This window comes from Ziziphus jujuba, chromosome 12 (assembly GCF_031755915.1).
Source record: "Ziziphus jujuba cultivar Dongzao chromosome 12, ASM3175591v1".
NCBI classification, from domain to species: domain Eukaryota; kingdom Viridiplantae; phylum Streptophyta; class Magnoliopsida; order Rosales; family Rhamnaceae; genus Ziziphus; species Ziziphus jujuba.
In genome coordinates this window covers 25053343-25080929 of record NC_083390.1, presented here as the reverse complement: position 1 = coordinate 25080929, position 27587 = coordinate 25053343, and the positions used below count along the sequence as shown (strand labels likewise).

Sequence of the window (27587 nt, the reverse complement as noted above, 5' to 3'; positions counted from 1 at the left end):
TCATAATGATTATTATATAAAATAATATATATTATTGTAAATATATAATATCAATTGATTTTTTATATGAAATGTCCATAATTAAATATTTATTTTATTAGTTTTACAATTAATTTTATTAAAAATAAATAAAATCAAATATATAAAATATCCATAATTAATATTTATTTTATTAGTTTTATAATCAATTTTATTAAAAATAAATAAAATCAAATATATACATTTATGATACGATGGAACTTATTTAATAGCTTTATAAGAATAAATGAATTTTTTTTAAAGGAAAACTTAAATACCCACATAATAATACATAATAAAATTTTTTACATAATTTTTATATAAAATAGATTTTTGCCATATACTAACATTTATACATACACATTTACATCCTGTATCGATTTTCAACATTCACAGCTTTTATTTTTTTAGTTTTTATTTTTAGCTATAATAGATATTTTCAAAATCATAAGGCCGTGTTGTTTCACCGTATTGGACAGGCAGACGTGAAAGGGCACAGGACTCATATTATTCTCGCATTTAATTCTCCCATCTTCTGCTTTTCCCCTTTTTTTTTTTTTTTTTTTTTTTTTTTTCGCATGCTGTGTTTTTTTTTTTCGGCCGAAAGCATCTTTTGCTAAACTTCTGATGATGTCAACACCTACATAAGAGTAAAAAAGTATTTACATATTCTAAAACAAATGTGAATTTTATTAATTAAAAAATATCTTGGAAAACGTGCAAACTTTTTATTTTTATTTCTCTTTCCTCCCCCCCTTCTTTTACTCCTAGCTAATCTCCTGTTTTATTTTTTTATGTTCTTCTTCCTTTTCTTTTTCTTCTCTTTCGTTCTGATTGGCCACTTAGCTAATAGCTGTCTGCTCTTGTTCGAGAAATCTACTTCAAGAAGGCCACTAGAAATGGATTTCATAGGTGCAACCCGCATTTATGCTCGTTGGAATTTATTGTGTTTGCTTTTTTTTTTTTTTATAATTATTATTATTATTATTATTATTATTATTATTTTGGCTCGTAGTTGACAGTCTGTTGGTTTTTTTGTTTGTTTTTTTCGTAGTTAAAAATTAGTTGATCTTTGGTTGCTGAGAAAGTCTTGGGAAATTATTTTGAGGCAGACCGTGGAATTTGGGTTTCTAACCTTCGAAAGCAAGTAAAATTCATGATTTGCCCTGATTGTTGGAAGCAGATATCTTGGATGATTAACCGACCAAAAAGGTTCATTTTTTTTGTTTGAGGTAAAGTTTGCTTGCTCATAAATTAATGTGAAATGAAAAATAATCTGATTTTGGTTTTTCAATGTAGTAGAAATGATATGGTTAAAAACTTATAAAAAAGAATTGTGAATGACAGAATCCATAGCCATCAAGATTTGTGTGATTTTATAATCTGATAACTGTGGATTACTGTTTTTTTTTTTTTATCCATAAATTCCTTTCTATATCAAAACGGTTCAGTGTAATATCAATTGAGATGGGTTTTGAATTTCTGAACCAATCAAGCGATATATGCAGGGGAAACTGAAAATTCTCAATTTCATCAAACCCCATTTTTATTCTACGTCTCCCTTTGAATCTGTTTCTGGGTATAAAATTTTCTATATATAGAAATACCAACCTAGTAAAATGTGCTAGCTACGCATATTTTTTAGGCGGAAACGTGATAGCTTGCACAGCTTATCTTGTGAAATATGCTTATATGAGTACTAAAAAAATGGGATCCATACGTTTTCATAGTATATAATAGTTTTATTTATTTATTTTTAAAATTAGGAAAAAAAAAAGAAAAAAAAAACGATTAATGGAAAACCAAGTGGAAGGAATGATAAATAATAAAAAGTAAGTATTAGGTGACTTAGATATCACAACAACATGTCTCACAATATAAGCTAAAAGTTATTTTCTGATATAGTTATTTTCTTATCATTCTCATTCTCTTTTATCTAAGATAGGATTTTTGATAAGAGAATATATATATATATATATATATATAGATAATAAATTTTATTTGGTGCAGTGAAGTCTAGCTTTGTTTGCATCAAAGAAAGCGGTGAGGAAAAAAAAAAAAAAAAGAAAGAGGAAAATGAAAAGGCAAAAAAATTGATGAAGGAAAAAGTAAACATGAGTAGAGTCGTCATATATGTTTTACCATACTATAGAAATCCCAGAATAGTATTTTTATCTAGTTATTATATTAAATGTAATTAGGCACCAACCTATATATATATATATATATATAGTCACACTAAAGTACATTTTATTTTTTAAAATATGGTCAAGCTTATCATTTAAATGGTAACTAAGGATGTACATCTTTTTTGCTTTTTTTTGGTTGAAAAAAAAAAATAATAATAAAGTGCACTTCATGAAGGATGTACATCACTTTACAAAAATAAAGTGCATTTCATGGGATTCTATTCATACATTATATATGTGTATATATATATATACAAAATTCAACGGCCATTCATTCTGTCATATAATTAACAAAGTTTTTCCCAAGGTAGCTAGCTCTAGCTCTAGCTCTCCCAGCATGACCAGTAGAGGAAAATGTTCAAAGTCATCGTCGTCATCATCATCATCATCACCACCACCACCATGGAAACATGATGTGTTCCTAAGTTTCAGAGGTGATGACACCCGGAAAGGATTTACAGACCATCTGTACCATGCTTTGCAGCAGAAAGCAATTGACACCTTCAGGGATGATGAAGGCCTTGTGAGGGGAGAAGCCATTTCACCAGGACTCTTGAAAGGAATTGAAGAATCAAGATTTGCAATCATCGTCCTTTCAGAGAAGTATGCTAGCTCATCATGGTGCTTGGACGAAGTTGTGGAGATTGTTAAATGCCATCGAGTTCGGGGACAATCTATAATTCCAGTTTTCTACCATGTGGAACCAAACCATGTGAGAAATCAGACTGGGACATTTGGAGAGCCCTTTACTCATAAGCATAAAGACCAAGATGTGAATAGGGTTAACCGATGGAGGGAGGCTCTGTCTCTGGTGGCCAATGTTCATCCATGCTGGGAATTGAAAGCAGACGGCTGGTATGTAATTCTCCATTTTAATACTAACTTCTTAATTAATTTTTTTGAAAAGAGAATTTATTCTTAAATAGTTGGTTTTTTGTTAATAGTGTTCATTAATATATATATATATATGTTATGTATTCTAACAACAAAATCTAAAATTCTAAAACTACAAATCAACACAGAAAATTTATCAAGGTTCGGTTGAAATTGATCTATGTCCTTTGTGTTTCGGTGTGAAGCTTCTACACTATATAGTGAAGCTTCTGCACTATATAAAAGTATGTATTTACAAGCTCAATTCAGATTAACAATAGTGGTCTCACACAAGAAACCCATAAACCAATCCCAAAGCCCAATTATACCCTCACTTATGTGTTTCACAAAAAAAAGACTCAATCTCACATAGAGATACAAGGTATAGAAAACTCGTACGAAGCATTTTGGAATTTCTCTCTCTAAAGTTTATTCTTAAATAGTTGTTTTTTTGTCTTTTTTTTTTTTTTTTTTTTCTCTTTGGTGCTCTTTAATATATATATATACATATATAAGAAAAGCTCGTTAACTGTAATAAGGTGAGACCTAAACCTTAGGTGTTAGGGTGTATATGCTTTTTGGGAATTAAATTCTAATATTAAAAAATTAAATATATATTTAAATTGATATAAAATTAAAAAAGCTAAAAAATAAAAATAGTTTTTAAACTACAAAATAAACCAATTAAAGTTTACATAATTGGAACATTAATAAATTATAAATAAATATACCTTATAACAAACACTTCCAATTTTTAAATAATAATATACGTCTAAATATAGGTTAGGAGGTGAGACATAAACCTTAAGCGCGCGTTAGGATGTAAATGCTTTTTAAGAATTAAATTATAATATTAAAAAATTTAAATTTGTATTTAAATTGATATCAAATTAAAAAAATAAAAAATAGAAATAGTTTTACGACTGCAAAAGAAAACAATTAACGTTTACATAAATAGAATATTTATAAACTATAAATAAATATACCATTCAACGTACATTTCTAATTTTTAAATAATAATATACATCTAAATACGAATAAAATAGGTTTTTTATAAAATAAAAATATAAAAATATTAGATTAGTTTTATCAGTAAGGCATATGTCTTACTATTTGAAGAGCAAAAAACTTTCATTTTTATGCCTAGGCCGTATGTCTCTTTTTTTAAATGTGTGCTTCTTAAGAGTGATGTCTCGAATTTTAAGCCTTAAGCATTTTTTGTGTGGCTCACAATGAGGCTTGAGGCAAGCTCCAGGAGACTCAAGTGGTAGCTCGGTTGACAGAGCACCACAGCCCAGACTGCGAGAGCTGGGTTCGAGTCTTGAGGGGTAGGGGGTGCTTAGGGGCATAGCAAAAAAAAAGAAAAAGAGGCAAGCTCCAGGCATAGTCATGCCTGTTAAAATATTGTTAATGGGAACCATTTCGCATCTTATAGGAGATATATTGATGCAAATACTAAAATGGGATCTATATGATTATATGTAAATTTAACTGCTTATCCTTAAATATTTACTTTCTTATATTATGTTTTTAGTATTAAAAAATAAATGTTTTTTTGAAGGATTAATATTTAAAACTAAATGGGTTAATTAATGTGGGATCCATTTTATTTATTCATGACATCATATATTTTAAAATAAACCGGAAGTAATTTCGAGTGGATTAACTTTTTAAATATATATATTTGTATATATATGTATATACGTAGGAATCTTCATATTTAAATCAATTAGAATTTATTTTATTCTCTTTGAATTTAATATGGTTTTAGATTCATATGTCCAAAATTAAATTTTTAAATCTTAGTCTTAGAATCAATCCAAAAGTTAATAATAAAGATTCTAATTGTAAATCTAAAATATCTTAATAGGAAAATAACTATTCACATATACATATAAATTTTATTATTATGGATGAGGTTGCTCAATTTTTTACGGGGAAAAGCAAACTCTAATGTTCTTGAGTTTAGTTAGTTATTCACAAGTATGATAATCAAATAGTTATGAATATTGACTATTACCCATGTCCTTCGTTTTGCTAATATATAAGTGATGTCACTCACCTTTTGGTGAGGGATGACCATTCGATCATTTGCAATTATATATATAATTTTGTTATAGTATATGCACATTTATGTTATGATATGCTTTGCTCAAGTGATGTCCATGATAATATAGGTGTGTAAAGCCCACTATATTGGGGTTGTATATATGTGTATATATATATATATATATTTATTTATTTTTAACTTATTTTTAAAATAATATTGTTATCCATAACATGTTACTTAGTAGGAGTATTCCTTGTCCGGTTTCGGTCGATGAACAAAAATGGTCGGTTGATCGGATATATGATTCGAACGTACTTTTGGAGATTTTGAAAATCAGTTGAAGTTGACAGAGCAATGGTCAATATGCCCCCCCCCCCCCCCCCAAAAAAAAAAAAAATCAATTCATTGGTTTATTTATTTATTTTTTCAATTTTTTTGGTCACCTCTTGGGGGTTTGGATATTATTTTTAAAATAATATATATTTTTAGTCTTTTATTTATAAAATAATATTAAAACATATATATAAAAATATTTATTAATAAAATTATTTATTCGGTTTTGATTAATTGTTGATTTTCCAAAATGAATACCGATAGTGACCACCTGCACTTTTTTCAATTTGATTAACCAATCAATTGACCACCTCCACTTTTTTCAATTTGATTAACCAATCAATTGAAATTGGTTTTCCGATTTTGAGTCAGTTTTCAGTTCAGTTGGTCGGTTTTTCAATTTTCTGGTTAAATGCACACCTTTGCCTCTTAGATTTGACTCACTTATTTTTAAATTAAGTAGGTTATAAATGTAACTTTACAAGTTAAACACTCATGCCTACACCTTAGATATTAAATAATTGGATGATTCTGTTCATACTATATAAATTGATATCTACATATTCTATGCAGCCAATATTTTATTTGAACAAATATTTAATTTACTAACTACTCAAATTCTTTCGCATTCCATGTGATTCAAATCTGTGCTCTTATAGGCACATGTAAAGGTATTCAACCATTAAATCTATCTACTTCATCATCATACAACCATATATATATATATATATATATATATATATATATATATATATATATATATATATATATTGCTTCCTATTCTAATAAAATATGTCTATTTTACCCTTAGAAAAATAAAATAAATTTAAATTCACTACATCCCTAATTTGCAAAAAAATTCCAAAGTTTCCAAGATATATACACATTACCCTAATTTCTCACAGACTTCAAATTTTCTAGGTCTTCATTTATCTTTGAAATGCAACTAGAAATTGAAGCTTAGATCAAAACAAAAAGTATTGTGTTTTCTTCTACATCTGGTATCCCATCCGAGCCACTTCGTTGATTTAGTGTTCTTCTAAATCAAAAAGTTTTTTTTTTAAATATATATTTTAATTTCAAGACCTTGTTTGTTCAATTTTCGTGAACTAAATTGCAAAGGGCCTAAAAATGCTCTTCTTCCTGATGGATGTTAGCCTTGGATGTGGATTGAGGAACTTATGTATTAATTTAGGGCTTTTGAGTTCTTTCATTCTTTGCCGATTTGTTCCAAATCATCTATAATGTGCACCAGCTCTATGTTTAAAACCATAGTTAAATAATTTTGATCCCTATTGGTTTTCAGAATTCCTACTTCCCATGAGTTCCCCTCAGTAAGATTAATTTTTTACTTTTAAAGCTTCATGATGTGGGATGAATTTAATTTTCTATTTTTCCTGTTCATAACTAAAACTCCATTGCTAGTGTTTTTTTTTTTTTAATTTATTTTTTATTTTTTTAATTTTTTCCTTCCACAAACGTAAAATACAAAGTGTAGTGCACATAATATATGATTTTTATTTTGTTTAAATGTTTAAGTGTCAGGATCCGTCCAGAATTCCTTCCCCGGAACTCTAGACAAGCTCTGATCCCAGGGAAATACCACCGAACCTTCAACGGAAAATCCGGTAGCACCTCCCCTAAGGGATTTACTTACCACAAATTTACCTCCACTGAAAATACACTTCTAAAAACATCCCCTTATTCCTCCCACATTACTACAAATTGATTCCACAAATTTCAGCACTTCAAAATAAATACAGTAATCCAGTGCAAAATAAATACAACAAGAGTGAAGAAATATTACAACTGCAATAAAAGAATAACAGGGTACAACACGAACTAAACCAGCGAGGAAGATCGAGTCCGCTCCGAATGAACAACGACAACCTGGTACCTAGAGGAACGGAATTTAAGAGTGTGAGATGCTAATCATCTCAGTGAGTGACCCTATCTACTATACAATATAATATCACAGTAATAAGTAGATAGATAATAATTAATTGGAAATAATAATTTCTCTCAAAACCCTTACAATTCTCTCAGTTGGAAAGGTTCCCCTTTTAAAACCTTTTCACAAAACCCTTTATTCATATTCTCCGAAAACCAAGACATCAAATAAATATCCGAACAGTAATAATTAATTTTAATTCCAAGACGGCTTTAAAACAATTTATTTTTAAAACACCATTCCGAAAATCAGTTGATGCACCCACTATATACCAGTGGCGCCAACAGTACCCAGCGTCCCAAGGTACCGCCAGACAGGAGGTTATAGAGAGAAACCGGCATACGGTCGCGTGGCGTCCCACTGCGCCGCTGCTAACCTGGTGTCCCGGCCAAGGGGGGTGGCCTACCCTCATCCGATGGCAACCACAGGACAACCTCATAATATCAACCGCGCGCTACTCACACCCACCTGCGCGCTAATCACATCACCTGCGCGCTAATCACAACCTTGTGCACACTAACCAGTACGTGCACGGTGCATCCAAAAATCATAAAATCCACATATTTAAATTATATAACAAATTTCACATTTTTCATAAACATAGCGGGCATAGTCCATCCGCTTGAACCCGGAAATTCTCCGTAATTTCTTTATAATTAATACCATAATTTCCATGATTTTCAAATCCACCAACTCCCAAATCCACCAATTCAAATATTCACATTTTTCCAAGCATAAATAATTCTTGAAATATAATAATTAAATCTCATAATATTCCATGGGCATATTTTATAAAAATTGAAATCACCAACATAACCAAATATTTTCCTTGAAATATTTGAAAATCAAATCGTGCCCAATTTAATATTAAAACCACACCAATTTCAAAATCCTCAAAACCATAAAATAATTTCACATGGCATAAATTTGTAAGATGCACATTTTCTTAAATCCAATAAATTCATAAATAATTCCGCAATAAATTGAATAAATATTTGGTACATAGAATTTAAATTCCAAATATTTAAATCACACACATATTATATTCACAAATTAAATTCCCCAAAATTAATTTGAAGGTGGGTCACTCACCTGGAGCACGCAATTAACCCATGATCCACTACGGGATCAATTCTACGACTCACCGGTGCTCCTAGAACAAAATTCACAGGCAGTCAAATAAATTAATATTTTATTCGGGTAAATAATATCCGGTACCCGGGGGGTAAAACACAAACGTTATCTAGAATTTACGAGTTATATACCGAATCGAAGCTCGAGTGATGCTGATCACAGATTCGGTCTCAATTTCTAAGGATCGTACCCGACGGGGTCGGAATTTCACCGGGAAGCTTTTCGGGTTTCGACTCCGCAATTCTCCCAAACCGTCGCGAATTGGCGGAAACGGAAGCCGGATTTGGGTTCAGGAGGTCGAACACTGCGGACTGGAGCTGGCCGGAAAACTGGGTACTCGCCGGAACAGTACTTTCCGGCGAGCAGCCGTGGTCACCGGCAATCGTCGCCGGCGGCGGCGCGTGCGGTGGCCGTTGGTCGTGAAATTTTGCAGACTTGTAGATCGTGAGGAGAGCAACCCAACAGGACCGGCGGTGAGCAAAACGGAGGCCGGACGGCGGAGAAATCACCGTTTGAAGATTTCCGACCCCTCACCGGAAAACGCTCCGATCCCGGCGCGTCGGTGGTCCGATGGTCGTGATTTTTGGTGGGTCGGCCGGACTTGAGGAGAGGATCAAGGCTAGCTGGTGCGTGTACAATATCTCGGCCGGAAAAGGGTCGATTTGCGGTGGCCGGCGGTGGAGGGGAAAAACTCGCCGCCGAACTTTGGAGCTCCGATCCGAGCGCGTCCGGCGGCCGTTTGCCGTGAAACTTGGAGGTTTTGCCGGAAATGAGGTGGGCAATCTGGCTGGCCGGCGCGTGCACTGTAGATCGACTGGAACAGTGCAAAAATTCCGGTGGCCGGCGGTCCTCTCTCTCTCTCTTTCTCTCTCCTCTCTCTCTTTCTCTCTCTTCCCCGAGAGTTTTAACAAATAAAAACCCCTATGTGATACTGTGCATGCCACGTGGACCAATCAGAAGCTGACACGTGGCATTTTACTGTTCACCGACCCAAAAACATTAAAATAATACGGTATCCGGTAAACTTCAAATGTCCATAACTTTTTAACCAAACGTCCGATTTAAGCGTGCCGCTAGTCTATGAACTCGTATCGACGAGTACTTTACAACCATACAAGAGTCAACACAAAATTACATATCAAAAAAAAGTCAACTCCCGGCACCTTTTGGACAGTTTAAACCTCAACTTGTTTTGCCCATAACTTTCAAACCGTAGCTCCGTTTTCGACGTGCTACTAGTCTACGAACTCAAGGCGTCATGCACTTCGCCACGGTACCCTGGTCAACTCGAAATTCCCACCGAGTCAAAAAGTCAACTTTTGACCCCTTCGGTCAACGGTCAACGTGCACGGATTCCGGTGCGATTCGGGACGGGGTGTTACATTAAGGGTATTTCTGACCTTTTATTAATGGGTATTTTTGGTTCCATTCACATTACAAATTTTGGTACTCACATTATATTCTACACATACTAACTTTTATTTAATTTTTACTATTTACACTAATCATTTATACCTGATTTACCTTAACTATAATTAAATACATAGCCCACATTTTACTACCCCTAATTCCCTTTTAGATTAAATACATACATTATATTGTAACCCTGATTCCCAAATCCCCAAATCATTTTCATTTTCAACAATCCCTACTGATATTTTGTCTTATTTGTAGCAGCTAGAAATATTTAAACCTAGAATCACATTCACTTTCCAGTTTGTCACTTTGTTCATCACTAGTCAATTTCCTTGTTTCTTATGCTTTCTTTTTATTTTATTTTTTTTCCAATTTTCTGTAAAAACAATAATAAATTAAAATGGGAGAAAGCTGTTTGATTGTATTCTATGTTTTCCATCTTCAACAATCCTTCTTGGATTAGTTAATATACAAAACATATTCTTTCTTTTCATTTTTTTCCTTTTAATTTTTTCCTTGTTTTATTTTAGTCCTATATATATAAACCTAGACGATATATTTTCGTTCGGATTATATAATCCGGACATGACTGCGTAGTCCTATACATGTAATCCAAATGGATTTAATTGGCCCAAGTTATGTATAGTAGATGACTTCATTCTGTCTGAATTACATAATGCGGATATGATTATATTGTCCAGTATATCTAACCCAGATAGATACAATTCATTCGTCTTTAAGATTGAAGTAGTCCGTTATACATAACCCAGACATGTTCATTCATCCATGCTATATATACTCTATGACTTTATAAATCATTTAAACAATTATTTTCTTTAGTATACAAAATTAGGAAGTGATTAAACCATTTGAGGTACATATATCAAACAACTTCAGAGCGTATACGAGGAAAACAATTAGTTCGAAGAATAAATAGCATGAAAATTAAACAAAAATAAAAAAACCAGATAAAAAAATACAGTAAAAGCAAATAAATAAAAGAAAGCTAAATACTTATAATTTTAGGATTCAAAGGAATGATTTGCCAATTATTTTTGATTTTTTCTTCTTGATCGCTAAACTCCATTGTTCCATTTTTAGGATTTATTTTTTCTTTTTCTAAGACTCTATTATAGTGTACATAGCAATTTATTTTTATTTCGTTTATGTATTTAAGGGTATTTGTGACTTTTTAATAATGGATATTTTTGAAATATTAAAAGTAATTAAAATATAGTTTGAGTATTAAAATTACCTTATCATTAATATTGTATTGTGAATATAAATTTTTGTAGTGTGAAGAATCACCTAAATAAACCCACCATTTATTGAATATAAAAGAATATGTGAATAGAAGCAAAAAGAAAGAATGAAGGCAAGATACCCTTAATTGGCTTTGAGAATGTGAATGGAATGTTGCATTTGCAGGTTTTTTCTTTGTTTACAAATACAACGTTGTTGACCATAAACTTTTTATATTCATTAGGGTAAATTACCTGATTGGTCCCCAAGTTATATCATTATTTACAAGTTGGTCCTTGAAATTTTTTTTTTTTTTTTTTTTGCATTTTAGTTCCCAATCTCATTAAAAAGTTGCACTATTAATCCTTTCATCCAAAATCATACCCTATAGTTTAGAGACCAATTGTGTGAATTACCCTAAACATTTTGGTTTTTTATCCAGGCATGATTCGGTTGTTATAAAGGAAATTGTTAATGAGATTTTCAAAGAATTATATCAAATAGCCTCAAAGGACTTTGTTGGCATGGATTCTCGTATAAAGAAAATTCATAAGCTATTGGACAAATGCCCGAGGGATGATGTTTGTACCATAGGGATATGGGGCATCGCAGGTATTGGTAAAACAACTCTAGCTCGTGCATTTTATCAAACCATGTATGATAAATTTGAAGCTAGTGCTTTCATTGGCAACATGAGAGAGGAATATGAAAAAAATGGCATGGTTCACTTACAAAAGCGTCTTCACCAAATCTTATTCAATGATGATGGAGGCATATATGATGATCATATGGTAACCAATATATTAAGCCAAAGATTGCATTCCAAAAAGGTGCTTATCATTCTAGATGATGTTGATAAATTGGAACAAATAGAAGGTCTAGTTGGAAATTGGAAAAACCACTATAATTGGTTAGGTGCAGGGAGTAGAGTCATTGTGACTACTAGAAATAATCACTTGCTAATGAATTATGGACAACATTACATATATGAGGTTGATAAACTTAATGATGATGAAGCTCTTGAACTCTTACAACAAAGAGCCTTTGACGACAATGGTATTTTAGATATTGAGTACAGAGAGTTGTCCATTCAAGTTGTGGAATATGCTAATGGTCATCCTTTAACTCTTGATGTTTTGAGTCCTTACTTGAAAGGGAAAACGGCAGATGAATGGTCAAACATATTGGATGAACTAAAGAAATATCCTGATGATGAACCAATTCATCGTACGCTTCAAGTAAGTTATAATGGATTAGAGAAAAAGGAGAAGGAAATATTCTTGGACGTAGCATGTTTCTTCAAAGGAGAGGATCTGTATCGTGTGAAAAAGATATTAGATAGTTGTAGGTTTTTTCCTACAATTGGTTTAAGAGTGCTTTTAGAAAAATGCTTTATAACTATTGCAAGTGACAAGCTTTGGATGCATGATATGCTACAAGAATTTGGTCATGAGATTGTTCGTCAAGAATCCTTAGACATGCTGGGCAAACGAAGCAGGCTCTGGAATCATAAGGATGCACGTGATGTGCTTGAAAACTGCAAGGTAAACTATACATCTAATTGAAATGCAGCCAGAATGTTGTCTCTGTATAAATGTTCATATCAATTTACTTCATTTTGTATCTTATAGCATAGAAATATAAATAAGCGCACACACACACACACACACACACACGCGCACGCACACGCACGCATACAGATTGAAACTCTAGGAGGCATGGTGATGTGGCAAGTGCGCTATGGGTCAAGTCTTAGCCTTTAGCTGTTGTTACTCACCATGTATATCATTATATCAATAAATGTGAATAATATGACTATTTATATGTTGATATTTATACTATTTATTTTTGGGCTGACAATCTTTTCCATTACTATAGGGAACAAAAGCTATTCAAGGCATATTCCTTAGTTTGCCTCAAAATGAAGAACTGCACATGAGTGAGGAAAAAAAAATGTTAGAAATGAGAAAGCTACGACTATTGAAGATTCATAATGCGCGTAACTTTTTTGAAAGTGGATACCTTTCAAATGAGTTACGTGTTTTGGAGTGGCATCAATATCCGCTCATCTATATGCCATCAAGTTTTCAACCCGAAAATCTTGTTGAACTCAACATGTCCAATAGCCGTATAGAACGACTATGGGATAAGGAAACAACAGTAAGATTTTGATCTACTTTTTGTGTTTCCTGTTGTGGTTCTCTGACCACTTTAGAGAAGAAATATGAGAAGAAAATAAAAGAATTCTATTAATCTCTTAAAAATAGAATACAAAAATAAAAACTTCTCTCATGGAGGATTCTCTCGTGGAACCTCTCTCTGCACTCTCCAATTCTCTCTGGAATTGCTCACTCTTCTCTCAAGTTCTCTCTGGAACTTAAACAACTCTCTCTCTTGGAGTTTTCTCTCAATTCTCCTCACTTGGGAGGATTGAGATTGCTCTCTTGGCTTGGTTTTCATGCAAAGGTAAGGAGCCTATTTATAGGCTTACAAGGCCACAATTTTCAACATCTTAGCCCACAATGGTGTCAACAATGGTGGCTGTCAACAATGGTGGCTGTGGTTGGTGAGGTTGGTGCGGCTGTGGTTGGTGAGGTTGGTTGGTGCGGCTGGACTTCACAATTCTCCCCCTCCAGTCGCATTTAAAACTGATGGTCATCTGCCATCTATTCCAGCTATGTCTCTGCATAGCTTCAGCTTCTCTTGAGCAACAACTTTTGTTAGCATATCTGCTGGATTCTCTTTTGTGTGAATCTTCAACAGTTTCAGCAACTGTTGACCTATTACTTCGCGTATCCAATGATAGCGAATGTCAATGTGCTTTGTACGGGAATGATACATTGAGTTTTTGCTCAAATCCATGGCACTTTGGTTATCACAATGTATCTTGTAGTCTTCTTGCTTGATGCCCAATTCTGTGAGAAAACGCTTTAACCACAACATTTCCTTACCCGCTTCCGCTGCGGCAATGTACTCTGCTTCAGTAGTGGATAAAGCAACACACTTCTGCAATCTTGACTGCCATGACACAGCTCCCCCTGCAAAAGTGTAGAGATAACCTGATGTAGATTTTCTATTATCAGGGTCTCCGGCCATATCTGCATCTGTATAGCCTTCTAAGATTGGATCACCTCCCCCGTAGCACAAGCACAGCTTCGATGTACCTTTAAGATACCTGAGAATCCATTTGACTGCTTCCCAGTGTTTCTTTCCAGGATTTGAAAGAAATCTGCTCACAACACCTACTGCATGAGCAATGTCTGGTCTGGTACACACCATTGCATACATCAGACTTCCTACCGCTGAAGAATATGGTACTGAAGCCATCTCCTCTATCTCTTCTTTGGATGAGGGGCACAATCTCTTACTCAACTTGAAATGATTCGCAAGTGGAATGCTGACCGGTTTGGCTTTATCCATGTTGAATCTCTTTATCACCCGTTCAACATACTTCTCTTGAGATAGCCATAACCTTCTATTTTTCCTGTCTCGGATTATTTGCATTCCCAAAATTTGTTGAGCTGGTCCTAAGTCTTTCATATCAAAAGACTTAGACAATTCTTTCTTCAGCTGACTCATCTTCATTGCATCTTGTCCAACGATCAACATGTCGTCCACATATAGCAAAAGTGCAATGAAGTTTCCACCTGAAAATTTTTTAATATAAACACACTGGTCTGCTGCAGTCCTTTTATAGCCTTGACTCACCATAAACGAGTCAAACTTCTTATACCATTGTCTTGGTGCTTGCTTGAGGCCATACAAGCTCTTCTTTAGCTTGCATACGAGGTTTTCTTTCCCTAAAACCTCAAATCCTTCTGGCTGCTCCATGTAGATTTCTTCATGTAAATCACCGTGAAGAAATGCTGTCTTCACATCCATCTGCTCAAGCTCTAGGTTTAGACTTGCTACTAAACCAAAAATGACTCGAATTGAAGTCATTTTTACCACTGGTGAAAAAATCTCATCAAAGTCAATTCCTTTCTTCTGAAGAAATCCTTTGACCACAAATCGGGCTTTGTGTTTCACCACCCTTCCGCTGCCATCTTTCTTGAGCTTGAACACCCATTTATTCTTTAGTGCCTTCTTTCCTGTTGGAAGCTCAACCAACTCATAAGTATGATTTTTCTGCAAGGATTCCATCTCATCTTGCATTGCTTGCAGCCACTTTTCCTTCTCTTGATGAGAAACAGCTTCCTGGAAACTCTCTGGCTCCCCCTCTTCAGTAAGCAGAATATACTCAGATTCTGGAAATCTCTTTGATGGAATTCGGCCTCGCTCAGATCTCCGAACTTGTAAACCACTGGTTTCAGGAGGTGTACCATCATCTGACCGCTGTGATGGCCCTGCAGCTGCTTGAGAGGATTGAGTCTCCCCCTGCTCATTATCCCCTTCTTCCTCCTGGTCTGCTTCTGGTATATCTTCATGCACCTCATTATCCTCTGTGGCTATTTGTGCTGGTGCTGGATTAGGACAAAAATTCTCGGCACTAGAACTATAATTAGGAGACATTCTGGGCTTTTCAATGTCTTCCATTTTCTGGTTTTCTTGGAATACTACATCCCTGCTTCTAATAACCTTCTTTGTTTTCGGGTCCCATAACCTGTATCCGAATTCTTCATCTCCATATCCTATAAAGATGCATGGAGTAGATCTTGCATCGAGCTTCTGTCTGAGCTCCTTGGATACATGTACATAAGCTATACAACCAAATACTCTTAAATGAGAGTAGGAGGGAATCTTACCCGACCACACTTTCTCCGGAATTTCAAAATTCAACGGTACTGACGGTGATCTGTTGATTAAATAGCAGGCGGTACGAACAGCTTCTCCCCAGAATGGCTTTGGCAGCTTAGCCATACTGAGCATACTTCTGACCTTTTCCATAATGGTTCGGTTCATTCTTTCGGCTATTCCATTATGTTGTGGGGTACGAGGGACCGTCTTCTCATGTCGAATGCCGTGTCTTCTGCAGTAGGCATCGAACTCCTTGGAAGTATACTCGCCTCCATTATCTGAGCGGAGACATTTCAGCTTCTTTCCTGTTTCACGCTCTACCATGGTATGAAACAGTTTGAAGTAATCCAGTACCTGGTCCTTTGTCTTCAAGAAATATACCCACACCTTCCGTGAAGCATCATCAATGAAGGTCAGGAAATACTTGTTGCCACCTAATGATTCCACCTCCATGGGACCACAAACATCAGAGTGCACCAGACTAAGCAACTCTGATCTTCTCGATGCAGAGGAACTGAAGGAGACTCTATGTTGCTTACCAAACAAGCAGTGATTACAAGGATCTAGCGCAGCATCCTTGCAAACAGTGATAAGCTTCTTCCTTGCCAAAGTGGACAATCCTTTTTCACTCATGTGACCGAGTCTCTGGTGCCACAGATTTTGAGACGCCTCTCCTTCTGCAATATTGAGGCTGTCTGCACATATCTTCACATGAGTCTTGTACAATGTTCCACAAATATGTCCTCGGGCGACAACTATGGCACCTTTCGTCATTTTCCATGTGCCTTTGCTGAAGTAGTTGTCATAGCCTTGCTTGTCTAAGGCTGCTCCCGAAAGTAGATTAAGCCGAAGGTCTGGAACATGACGGACATCCTTCAAAGTGATTGTACAACCAACATTCGTTTTTATCTGAATATCACCAGTTCCCATAATCTTTGCGAAACTGGAATTTCCCATCTTTACCGTACCAAAGTCTCCTGCTTTGTACGTTTTAAAGAAATCTCTGTGTGGAGTGACATGGTAGGATGCTGCAGTATCGACTACCCACTCAACATCTTGGGTTGATATATGAAGGCATGTCTCTTCTTCGGTGGAGCAGAGCGCCACTTCTCCTGTACAAGTGACTAGTGTCTCTCCATCCTTCTTCGGCTGATTACCTTGGAGTCTCTGCTCTCTCAACAACTTTCTGCAGTTCTTCTTCATGTGACCCTCCAGGCCACAATGATAGCACTTATACGATGATTTTCTGCCGTCTGTAGATCTGCCTCTGCTCTTGCTCCTGCCTCTCTCCCTATCTCGACCACTTCTTTGCTGTCTTCCTCTCTCTGTGACGAGGGCATGTGACTGATCCATGCCAATGTCCTTTCTCCTGGCCTCTTCATTAAATAGGGCATCCTTAACCATAGCCATAGTAAGTTTGCCATTCGGGGCCGAATTGCTGAGAGAGACTACCAATGTCTCCCAACTGTCTGGAAGAGAGCTTAGAAGTAGGAGGGCCTGATCCTCATCCCCTAGTTGGTAATCCACAGCAGATAGTTGATTTACCAAGCTCTGGAACTCACTGGTATGCTCGGCTACAGAAGTTCCACTCTGTAATGTTAGATGTACCAATCGCTTAAGCAACAGGGCTTTGTTCCGAGCAGTCTTGGCCTGGTACATGTCCTCCAATTTTGTCCAGAGGGCATATGCATCCGTTTCCTTCGCTACATGATGGAAGACACTGTGGTCGATCCATTGCCTGATCTGACCGATCGTTTTCTTGTTTAATTTCTTCCATTCTGCTACTTTGCTGGGATCGGGGTTTTCACCTTTAGCTTCTATAGGATCAAACAGATCCTTACAATTGAGGAGATCTTCCATCCGAGGTCTCCAAAGTGTATAATTTGTGGCAGTGAGCTTAACCATAGCTCCCGAAGATGATTCTTCCATTGACATTATGGCTTGACCAAAATTGGAGCTGAATTTGGCAAAACGGAGTTAACCGTTGCGTCCGGAACGGCCGAAAATGGTGGACTTGACTCTTCCGGGGTCAAAATATAATTACCAGAAATTTTGGGGTAAAAATGTAATTTCACAAAATTTCTGGGTCAACCTGCAAATACAGAAACTACAAGGGTCAATCTGTAATTTCCAATAGTTCAGGGGCTGCACCGTAATTTCAGAAAACTACAGGGGTCAATCTGTAATTTCCAATAATTCAGGGGCTGTTCCGTAATTTTCAAAACTTCAGGGGCCGTTCCGTAATTTCAGAAAATATTGCTGACGTGGCAGATGGTGCTGACGTGGCACCACATGGTAGATGACGTGGCAGATGACGTGGCTGACGACGTGTCGCTGGCGTGGCAGATGACGTGGCAGGGGTTCGCTGACGTGGCTGCTGACGTGGTCGTCTTCAACCTCCAGACGGCGCGTGCGGCGCGTGGGCGCGTGAACAGTTGCAGAAAAATTTCAGTCGGCGCGTGCGGGCGCGTGGGACGTCCGTTTTCTCTCCGGCGAACTTCGTTGTTCTCCTCTCGTCGGGTACTTTCACCTGGGATTGTCAAATTAATTATTTGAGCAACTTTCCGAAACACCAACTTGAAGAACAGTAGCTTTGTTTCTTCAAATTTTGGACCCAAGCTCTCGACCTGGAGCTCTGATACCACTTGTTGTGGTTCTCTGACCACTTTAGAGAAGAAATATGAGAAGAAAATAAAAGAATTCTATTAATCTCTTAAAAATAGAATACAAAAATAAAAACTTCTCTCATGGAGGATTCTCTCGTGGAACCTCTCTCTGCACTCTCCAATTCTCTCTGGAATTGCTCACTCTTCTCTCAAGTTCTCTCAAGTCCAATAGCCGTATAGAACGACTATGGGATAAGGAAACAACAGTAAGATTTTGATCTACTTTTTGTGTTTCCTTCATAAGTTTGATTAGATTAATGCCTTTTTCAACTTCCATTTTTATTTATTTATTTATTTTTTGTTTCTATATATATATATATAGCTTTCTTTGGACAAGTTAATATTGCTGAATCTTGGCAATTGTGAGTACTTGGTTGAAACCCCTGACTTCAGCAGAGTTCCCAATCTTGAGAGGCTGATTCTTGAAGGTTGTAAAAGCTTATCAGCGGTTCATCCAACAATCAAAGAGCTCAAACAACTCGTATTGTTGAACTTGAAAGGTTGTGAATCTCTTGATAGTCTTCCTCAATGCATCTGCTTCAACTTTCTTGAGACTTTCATTCTTTCGGGATGTACGAAACTTGTTAAATTTCCAGAGATTGTGGGAGATATGAATCGTTTGTCACAACTTTATTTGGATGGGACTGCTATAGAGGAGCTGCCAACATCATTAGAACACTTAAGTAGCCTTATTTTGTTGAATCTTAGAAACTGCAAAAACCTTTTGAGCCTTCCAGATTTCATTTGTAGAATGGCATCTCTAAGAACTCTTGATATTTCATGCTGCACACATATTGAACAATTGCCAGAAAACATAGGGAGCTTGGAGAACTTGGAGAAACTTGATGCTTGTAGGACTGCTATAAGAAAAGCACCTTCCTCCATTGTACATTTGAAGAATCTTAAAATGTTATGTTTGGTCAAATGTGGTGGTGTAGCAGACGGGTCATCGCAATGTTCAAACGAATCCGTCAGTTTCCAGTTGCCTAGTTCATTATTTGGTCTAAGCTTTCTGACATCTTTAAATCTTGCTGATTGCAATTTACAAGAAGGAGAAATCCCTGAGGATATTGGTTGTTTGTCCTCACTTACTGATTTAGGATTGGCTGGAAACAATTTCTTGAGCTTACCTGAAAGTATCTCTCAGCTGTCTAATCTTAGAAATTTGGTTCTGGATAATTGTCGCAAGCTTCAATCATTGCCAAAACTTCCTGCAAAAATAAAACACGTGACTACACATGGTTGTCCTATGCTAAATGATCAATTGACAATATGGCCTTTTGATGAGGGATTCAGTGTCATTGATTCTCGCGGATCAGAAGAGGCTAAAGGACCTCTTACACACCACCCTCTTCCAATTCCTGAAGAACAAGTCCACAAACTATTACCTAAATTTATTGAGGTATACATGTGTTCTGTCTCTCTGTTCCAGTGAATATTTTTCTTACTTTTGTTTTTATTTTTTTCAACTTTTTCGTTAGGATCAAATTTGTTTTTGTTTCTCTCTATTCCACTGAATAGTTTTCTTTTGTTTGTTTTTATTTTATTCTATGTTTTTATTTAAATAGGATCAAATTTATCATGAAGCAAGCTTGGAACTTCGTTTTCCTTTTTCAAGAATTCCAAAATGGTGCCGCCGTTGGAATAAAGGGTCTTCTGTAAGAATCAGACTACCTGGAAAAGATTGCGGCCAAATGTGGATTGGATTTTGTTTGTTTGTTGTTGTCCAAATCAAGAAACTAGAAACCTTTGATGATGGTCGGTATGATACTTCCTGTCATTTTTACGTTGATGAAGGTTGTCTTGAAAATCCCCAAAAGATAGAAAGCTTCAGCGGCTTCAACGTTGGGTCTCATGGACTTTGTGCCTATGTGTCAAAGACAAGGTTTGCAAATCAATTGGACAAAGCAAGTCATATCATAGCTTCAATTTCAACAAACAGACCAGATGTGGAGGTGAAAATTTGTGGGCTGCATATAATATTTAACAAAGATGTGCCAAAATTTGCTCAAGATTTAGCCGATACTTCTAATGAACACCTAAACTTGACATCTATAAAACATTACAAGCATATACTAGATGAGGCAAGTAAATTGGATGTTGTCTTAAAACCTCAACCCCCTCGACGTCCCGGACACCAGGTCATAGCAACAGCTCACCCTGATAGCCCGCTAAGAAAAGATCTACAATCATTGCTTTCAATAATGTATCAGGTGATCACTATACTCTCTCTCTCTCTCTCTCTATATATATATATATATATATATATATGTATATGTATGTATATAAAGAAATATTCTACTAGACGACGTTGGGCATCGCCATTGATTACATATAATTAATGAGCTGTTGGACAACATAACATGCCTGACGTCCCCAGTAGAAAATGACTATATATATATATATATATATATATTTATATCCGATTGTCTTGTTCATGTCTCTATTAGTTAATTTTTCTTCGACTTCTAAACTCATTCATATTTTTTGATCTCATATATACACAAACAGGGATGCCATGCGCGTAACAGGCCTTTGTTTTTTGATTTTTCTATGAAAGGATTTGCTTTTGAATGGTATTTTCATCATAGTGTGGGGCGCACTGTAGTTTGTTATTTGCCTACAAACTTATTTGATGACAAGGAATGGGTTGGATTTGGTTTATATGCTAGATTTACAAGGAATAACCTATCTCATTTGGAAACTACTCCTCCTTTGCTTTATATTGATTTGCATACCCATGGAAGTAGCATTTCACATGTAAAAACGTTTCTTCTCCACGTTCACTCTTTTCCACATCATTTTCTTGTATTTCATGCACCCCGATTGAATTTTGGAGAAGAGCTAAATCAATGTTGGGGAGTAAGTGCTTTGTTTAGGACCAGTACCCCAGATGTGGAGGTAAAAATGTGTGGGATTCGAGTAGTATACGAGGAAGATTTGGCAAGTGTAGTTGACATGGTGACTGAGATTGAATTAAATAGGGTAGCTGATGATGACCATAGTCAACAAAGGTGTTACCAATCATATAGTGAGCTGATGGAACAATTCCTTAATTCAGTCGAGTCTGATAAGGAACAAGTCCTTAATTCAGTCAAGTCTGATGAGGCCGAGACAAGGAAAGAAGAAATGCCTAATATTCATTATAGTACTTTCTCCTCTGAAAGGTTAAATTTTTTGACATAAATATTTTAAATTTTGTTACCATCCATCAAGTAGTTCTATTTTATTGGAGCATATATCCATGAATAATTTCTTTCTGTGGCTTAATTTGTTGTTGCAGTGAGTACGAGTCCTTGCGGATGAACAAGTTTTTGTCAAGTATTCAACCTATTGATGAATACGTTTCAGCTGCTGCATATGAGAAATCTGTTCCATCTGAATCTTTTGTAGCCCACTCAAAAACTTTTTTCGAATCTACATATCAAGGGATTAATGCAAATAGGGCTGGTACTTCAAGTTCAAGAGATTCAGAGAAAGGTTTGATTCATTTACAGATAATGGCAGAGAGTCATCTTCATGAAAATGATTGGCTAACCTGGAAAAACAATCTTGAAGATTTCCTTCAGACCAGCTATAACGTCATCATCACTCTCAGTATCAAGGGACATATTATTTCTCTTGTGAAACCTTTTCATCCTTTCTTGCCATACAATATATGCTTCCCTGTAAAGGAAACTCTAGAGTGGTTTAAAGGTTGGAAAGCTAACATGCAAAGGCTGGCAGTTAAGCTACCGCGAAATCTCAATGTTGATAATAATTGGAGGGGGATTGCTATATGTGCTTCCTTTTCAGTATACGGGAATCCATATGCTATCTCTAACTTTGGCAACGACTTTTTCAGACTTCTTTGTCATTTGAGAACGAATATAAGACACTGTTTAAATCCTGCCCCCATGTTTCGCATCACCAAAGACAAATTCAAGTGGTTATTTGTACATGGATTCATTTGGCTAACCTACATTCCTAGTTGTTTGTTGCTTGCAGAATTGAATGGACAAGATTCCGAAATACTTGTTGAAATCTTTAATGAGTGTCCAGGTCTGCTTACGCAGGGTTTAGCAGTTCGGCTCTTGTATGAGCAAGATGTGGAGGAATTTAGAAAATCAATAATTAAATGCACCACATCATTCTTTGACAATAACCTGGACCTCATCCATCAATTTGTGGACAATGAAAATGAAATCCCATCTAGTGAAATAAGCTATTTTTTTAAGCAGCCCACTTATCCGTATGGACTGGTAAGAAATTATAATGAACTTTGCTCTTTTCAACTCTCAATTATATATAATATATATATATCTCTTATAGCTCATCAGTACAATCTTATAATTTGTATTTAATTTACAGGACTTTGATCGAGACACACTAATGCTATCATGTTGCCCTCCTACTGAAATTCTAGAGTGGTTCACCCATCATACTAGTGGCCCTTCAGTGACAATCCAGCTACCACCATATCTATGTAGGGATGCTACTTGGATAGGATTGGCACTATGTGCATATTTTTCAGACCTTGAACATACAAGTGAGTTTGATCCTGAAATTCCTCACTACCTTACTTGCCACTTGGAAACTGACAGAGTTAGGCTGGACCCCCTGCATAAGAACTTCAACATGTTGCGTGATGTAGAATTCATGTGGCTGTCCTTTATACCACATATCTGGTTTGGAGATCAGCTGAACAATTGCAATCTCATTGAGGCTTCATTTGCAAGCGACAGAGGAGGCTGGGGGGCTCATAAGTGTGGTCTCCGCCTTATATATCTGCATGATGAGGAAGAGTTTAAGCAGATAATAAATCATTGCATGGCCTCGACGTACGATGATCCAGATGGTCATGATGGTCAGGAAGGGTGTAGCAAATCTAGCAGCAGTATTATCCATGATCCACAACAAACAAATAGATCCAATGAGATCCATGTGGAGCTTTTACAATGTGGTCCGCCTGTAACAATTAACAAAGATGTGCCAAAGTTTAGTCAAGATTTAGATGATACATCATCTACTAAGCACCCAGACTTGACATGTGTTGAACATTACTTGCATTTGCTTGAGAAAGAAAGTGAATTGGAAAGATCCAGTGATGTTAAGGTACTTGAATCCCATCATCCTCCTGTAACTCATTCCTTGAGAAGTGCACATCGTCCTACCAACCAGCTGAGAAGAGATCTAGAAGCCTTATTTTCAAGAGTATTTTTTGAGGTGATCAATCATTCTACATTTCTATTTCTATTTTGAGGATTCTATGCCTTTAATTCTCTGACAATCTCTATCTCTTTTTCCATCACAACTCACAAATTTTATCTACTTTACAGGGATCATCATATGCACGCAACATTCCTATTCCTTTCAGTTTTCCTTCAACAGAATTTGCATTCAGTTGGTTCTTTCACCAAAGTGTGGGGCGCTTTGTAGTTTGCTATCTTCCTGCAAACTTACTTGATGACAAATCATGGGTAGGATTTAGCCTGTATGCTGCACTTAGATTGTGTCCGTCTGATTTGCATAGCAACCATTTGGATTCAGGATCTCCTCTTTTGCTTCATATAGACTTTCATTCCCATGGAAGTAGTATTTCACATATAAAAACAATTAGTGATCTCCCTATTTTGCGTTATTCACACCAAACTATTCTATTTAGTGCACCTCGAGTGTATTTCAAAAAAGATCAGTTGAATCAATGTTGGGGAGTAAGCGCTTTGTTTAGAACCAGCAGCCCAAATTTGGAGGTCGAAACGTGTGGGATCCGTGCAGTATATGATCAAGATATGGGAACTGTAAATGAAATGATAGCCGAGTGTCAGTTGAGCTTTCCAAATGAGGACCAAGAATGTTACCAAGCATATGAATTTTTGATGCAGGGTATCATTACCGCACATCAGTCTGTTAAGCCCATGACAAGGAATGAAGAAATTCCCATCCATTCTAGTCACTCCTCTAAAAGGTTAAATATATTTTCTATAAATTTTGTTTTTGTGCTATCATATCCATGCATAAATTCTTCATTTAATTAATTAATTTCCTTCTGTGGACTTTTGTAGGGATTACGAATCCAACATGTTTCTGTCAAGTACTGAGCCTGTTGACAAAGAAATTTCAAGTGCATATAAGGAACTTTCTATTCCACTTGACCCCGTTGTAGTCCACTCCAAACCACAGTATTCGGAATCTTCTTCTTACAAACTATTTTCAGAAAGCACTTCAAGAGATTCAAAGCTTGGTATAATTCATTTACAGATAATGGCAGAGTCTTCAATTTTTGAAAATGATTTCGTAAGGTGGAAAAATAATCTTGACAATTTCCTTCAACGTCATTCTAGCTTTTTCATCATCATTACTCTCAGCCTTAAAGGACAGATCATTTCTGTTTTTAAGCCTTTTGAAACTTGTTCGACATACAATTTATGTTTCCCACGGAAGGAAATTCTGGAGTGGTTTACAGACTATCAAGTCAGTAAGCGAACATTCACTGTCAAATTACCACCAAATCTGAAAAATGATAAAAACTGGTTGGGGATCGCTGTCTGTGTGGCTTTTTCAGTGAACGAGCATCCAAATTTGATCCTTGACGAGGAGTTAGAAGTCTCATTTAGAGTTTTATGTCATATGCACACGGATGAAGGTTGGTGTTTGGATCTTGCCCCAGTGTTTCCCGTCACTAAAGACAACTTCAAGTGGTCATATGTAGGTGGGTTCATTTGGCTAACCTACATTCCCAGTTCTTTGTTGCTTCCGGAGTTGAGAGGCCAAAGCTACATAGTGATTGATATCTACAGCGAGTGCCCTGGCGTCCTTACCAAGAATCTCGGGGTCCGTCTCTTGTACCAACAAGATGTGGAAGAATTCAAACAATCAATAAGCAAATGCCTGACAGGGTTCCTTGACAATTTGGATACCATTTCTAAATTTATGGGCGATGGAAATGAGAAAAACCCCTGTCGTGCTGATGAGTTGGGAAGCTGCAGTAAAAATAGCAAAGGTTGTGTTGTTACTGAACCAGAAAATGTGAGCTGAACCCACTTTCCCAGGAAAAACTGGCATGGTAAGCAACTATTAAAAAGGTAGCTCAGCTTTTTTTTTTTTTCCATTCTAAGGTCTCTCTCTATCATCAGAATTTATAATCTATATATTTTGCAGGCCTTCGATCTAGACATGATATATAACTCATGCTTCCCTCCTACTGAAATTCTAGACTGGTTCATCCATCACGGCAATGGTCCTTCAGCCGAAATCCAACTACCATCAAATCTATATGATGGTGATTGGATAGGAGTGGCTCTTTGTGCATATTTTACATATAATGAGCATCCAAGTACCTTTATTGATAATTTTGATCCTAAAATTCCTCAGTTCCTTATTTGTAACTTTGGTTTGGATACTCTGCATCTTTATCAAATGACCAATGAAGTCAAGAAGATAGATGGAGAATTCATATGGCTGTCCTATATACCACGGCTCTGGTTTTCAGATCAGTGGAAGCACTCCTGTCTCGTTGAGGCTTCATTTGCAAGCGATATAGGAGGCTTACGGGCTCAAAAGTGCGGTCTTCGTCTTCTGTACAGACATGATGAGGAAGAGTTTAAGCGTATAATAAGCTACTGCATGGCCTCCATGATTGAAAATAAAGATCCAGTCTCTCATGTTAAGGCTGATAACGAGGGAAAAAAGAAGGTGTTGGATGATGGTCATGACCCTCAACATGAAAGACTGGAAGGAGCTGACAATGCTACTATCCCCATGGATAAAGGTAAAGAAGTTACTGAATAACCTTTCTGCCTCTCTTTGCTTACCAGTAGGCAGAGATTACTACTCTGGAACTCTTTTCTACTCAATGCTGGGAATTCTCTATCTCAAGCTTCACTCTCTTCTCTCTTCTTTGTTGCTTCTCATTGGTTTGCTGACTTTTCTCTTTCTTTTTCTTTTTCGTTATGATTAGAGAAGGACTTCAATCTTTCATGGTCACTGTTTAAGTTGTGCTGGAATAATCTTGTTCTTATATGACTATTATTTCTTTGGGTTTTGCTTCAATTCTCATTTTCAAAGAATAATTTGTGTTCCATAGATATATAACTTCCGGTCCACCTAACTGATAAATATCAATGCCGACTTAACTCCCTAGAAGAATCTAGAGTTATCTTGTTTTCTCTTTAAAAATGGAGAACAACTAGTGCCTTGGAAGTGGTGAGAAAAATATCTATAATTAAATATTTCTAGAAGTATCTACAACCTACTTTCTCTTCTACAAATAGGTGATGATGTATGAGTTAGGTGTTATGTCCAATAGCAATAGAAAAAAGAGAGAGTGCTGTACGTGTGAGTGTGAGTGTGTTTCCTTTGAGTGAGAAGAGTGTGAAAAAGTGTTTTGTGTTCTAGTGCGTGTGCAAGCTAAGGAAGGCACTTTATGGTCTAAAACAAGCTCCGCGGGCATGGTACGGTAAGATTGCAGAGTTCCTTCTTCAAAGTGGATATATAGTATCTTCTACAGATTCTAGTTTATTTGTGAAGACTGAAGGAACAAAACTAGCAGTAGTGCTAGTATATGTGGATGATTTAATTATCACAGGAGATCATGAAGATGAAATCTCTCAAACAAAGAGAAATTTATCAGTTCGCTTCCAGATGAAGGAACTTGGGGAGCTCAAGCACTTCCTTGGACTTGAAGTTGACCGAACAGAGAAAGGTTTATTTCTTGGTCAACAAAAGTATGCAAAGAATCTATTACAAAAATTTGGAATGTTGGACTACAAGCCAATATCAACTCCAATGGAGGTGAATGCTAAGCTATCTGCATATGAAGGAAAAGACTTGGAGGATGCTACTATGTACCAACAATTGGTAGGAAGTCTTATCTATTTAACACTGACGCGGCCAGATATTTCATTTGCAGTTGGAGTTGTAAGTCGGTATATGCAAAGTCCAAAGAAACCTCACTTGGAAGCAGTCCGACGAATATTAAGGTACGTTAAAGGCACTAT

The 27587-nt window shown here is 36.2% G+C and overlaps 1 protein-coding gene across 1 annotated transcript; it reads left to right on the top strand.

Moving 5' to 3' along the window:
- Window positions 1–741: 741 nt before the first annotated feature.
- On the top strand, window positions 742–25890 carry LOC125419484 (uncharacterized). The gene is made up of 13 exons (XM_060813095.1): window positions 742–930; window positions 1073–1250; window positions 2515–3062; window positions 11649–12750; window positions 13085–13366; window positions 18932–20011; window positions 20178–20822; window positions 21121–21776; window positions 21893–22850; window positions 22960–23814; window positions 23928–24556; window positions 24654–25654; window positions 25750–25890. Exons 3-12 carry the CDS (start codon window positions 2545–2547, stop codon window positions 25624–25626), a joined length of 7698 nt encoding a protein of 2565 aa, XP_060669078.1. The 5' UTR covers window positions 742–930; window positions 1073–1250; window positions 2515–2544; the 3' UTR covers window positions 25627–25654; window positions 25750–25890.
- Window positions 25891–27587: the final 1697 nt, after the last annotated feature.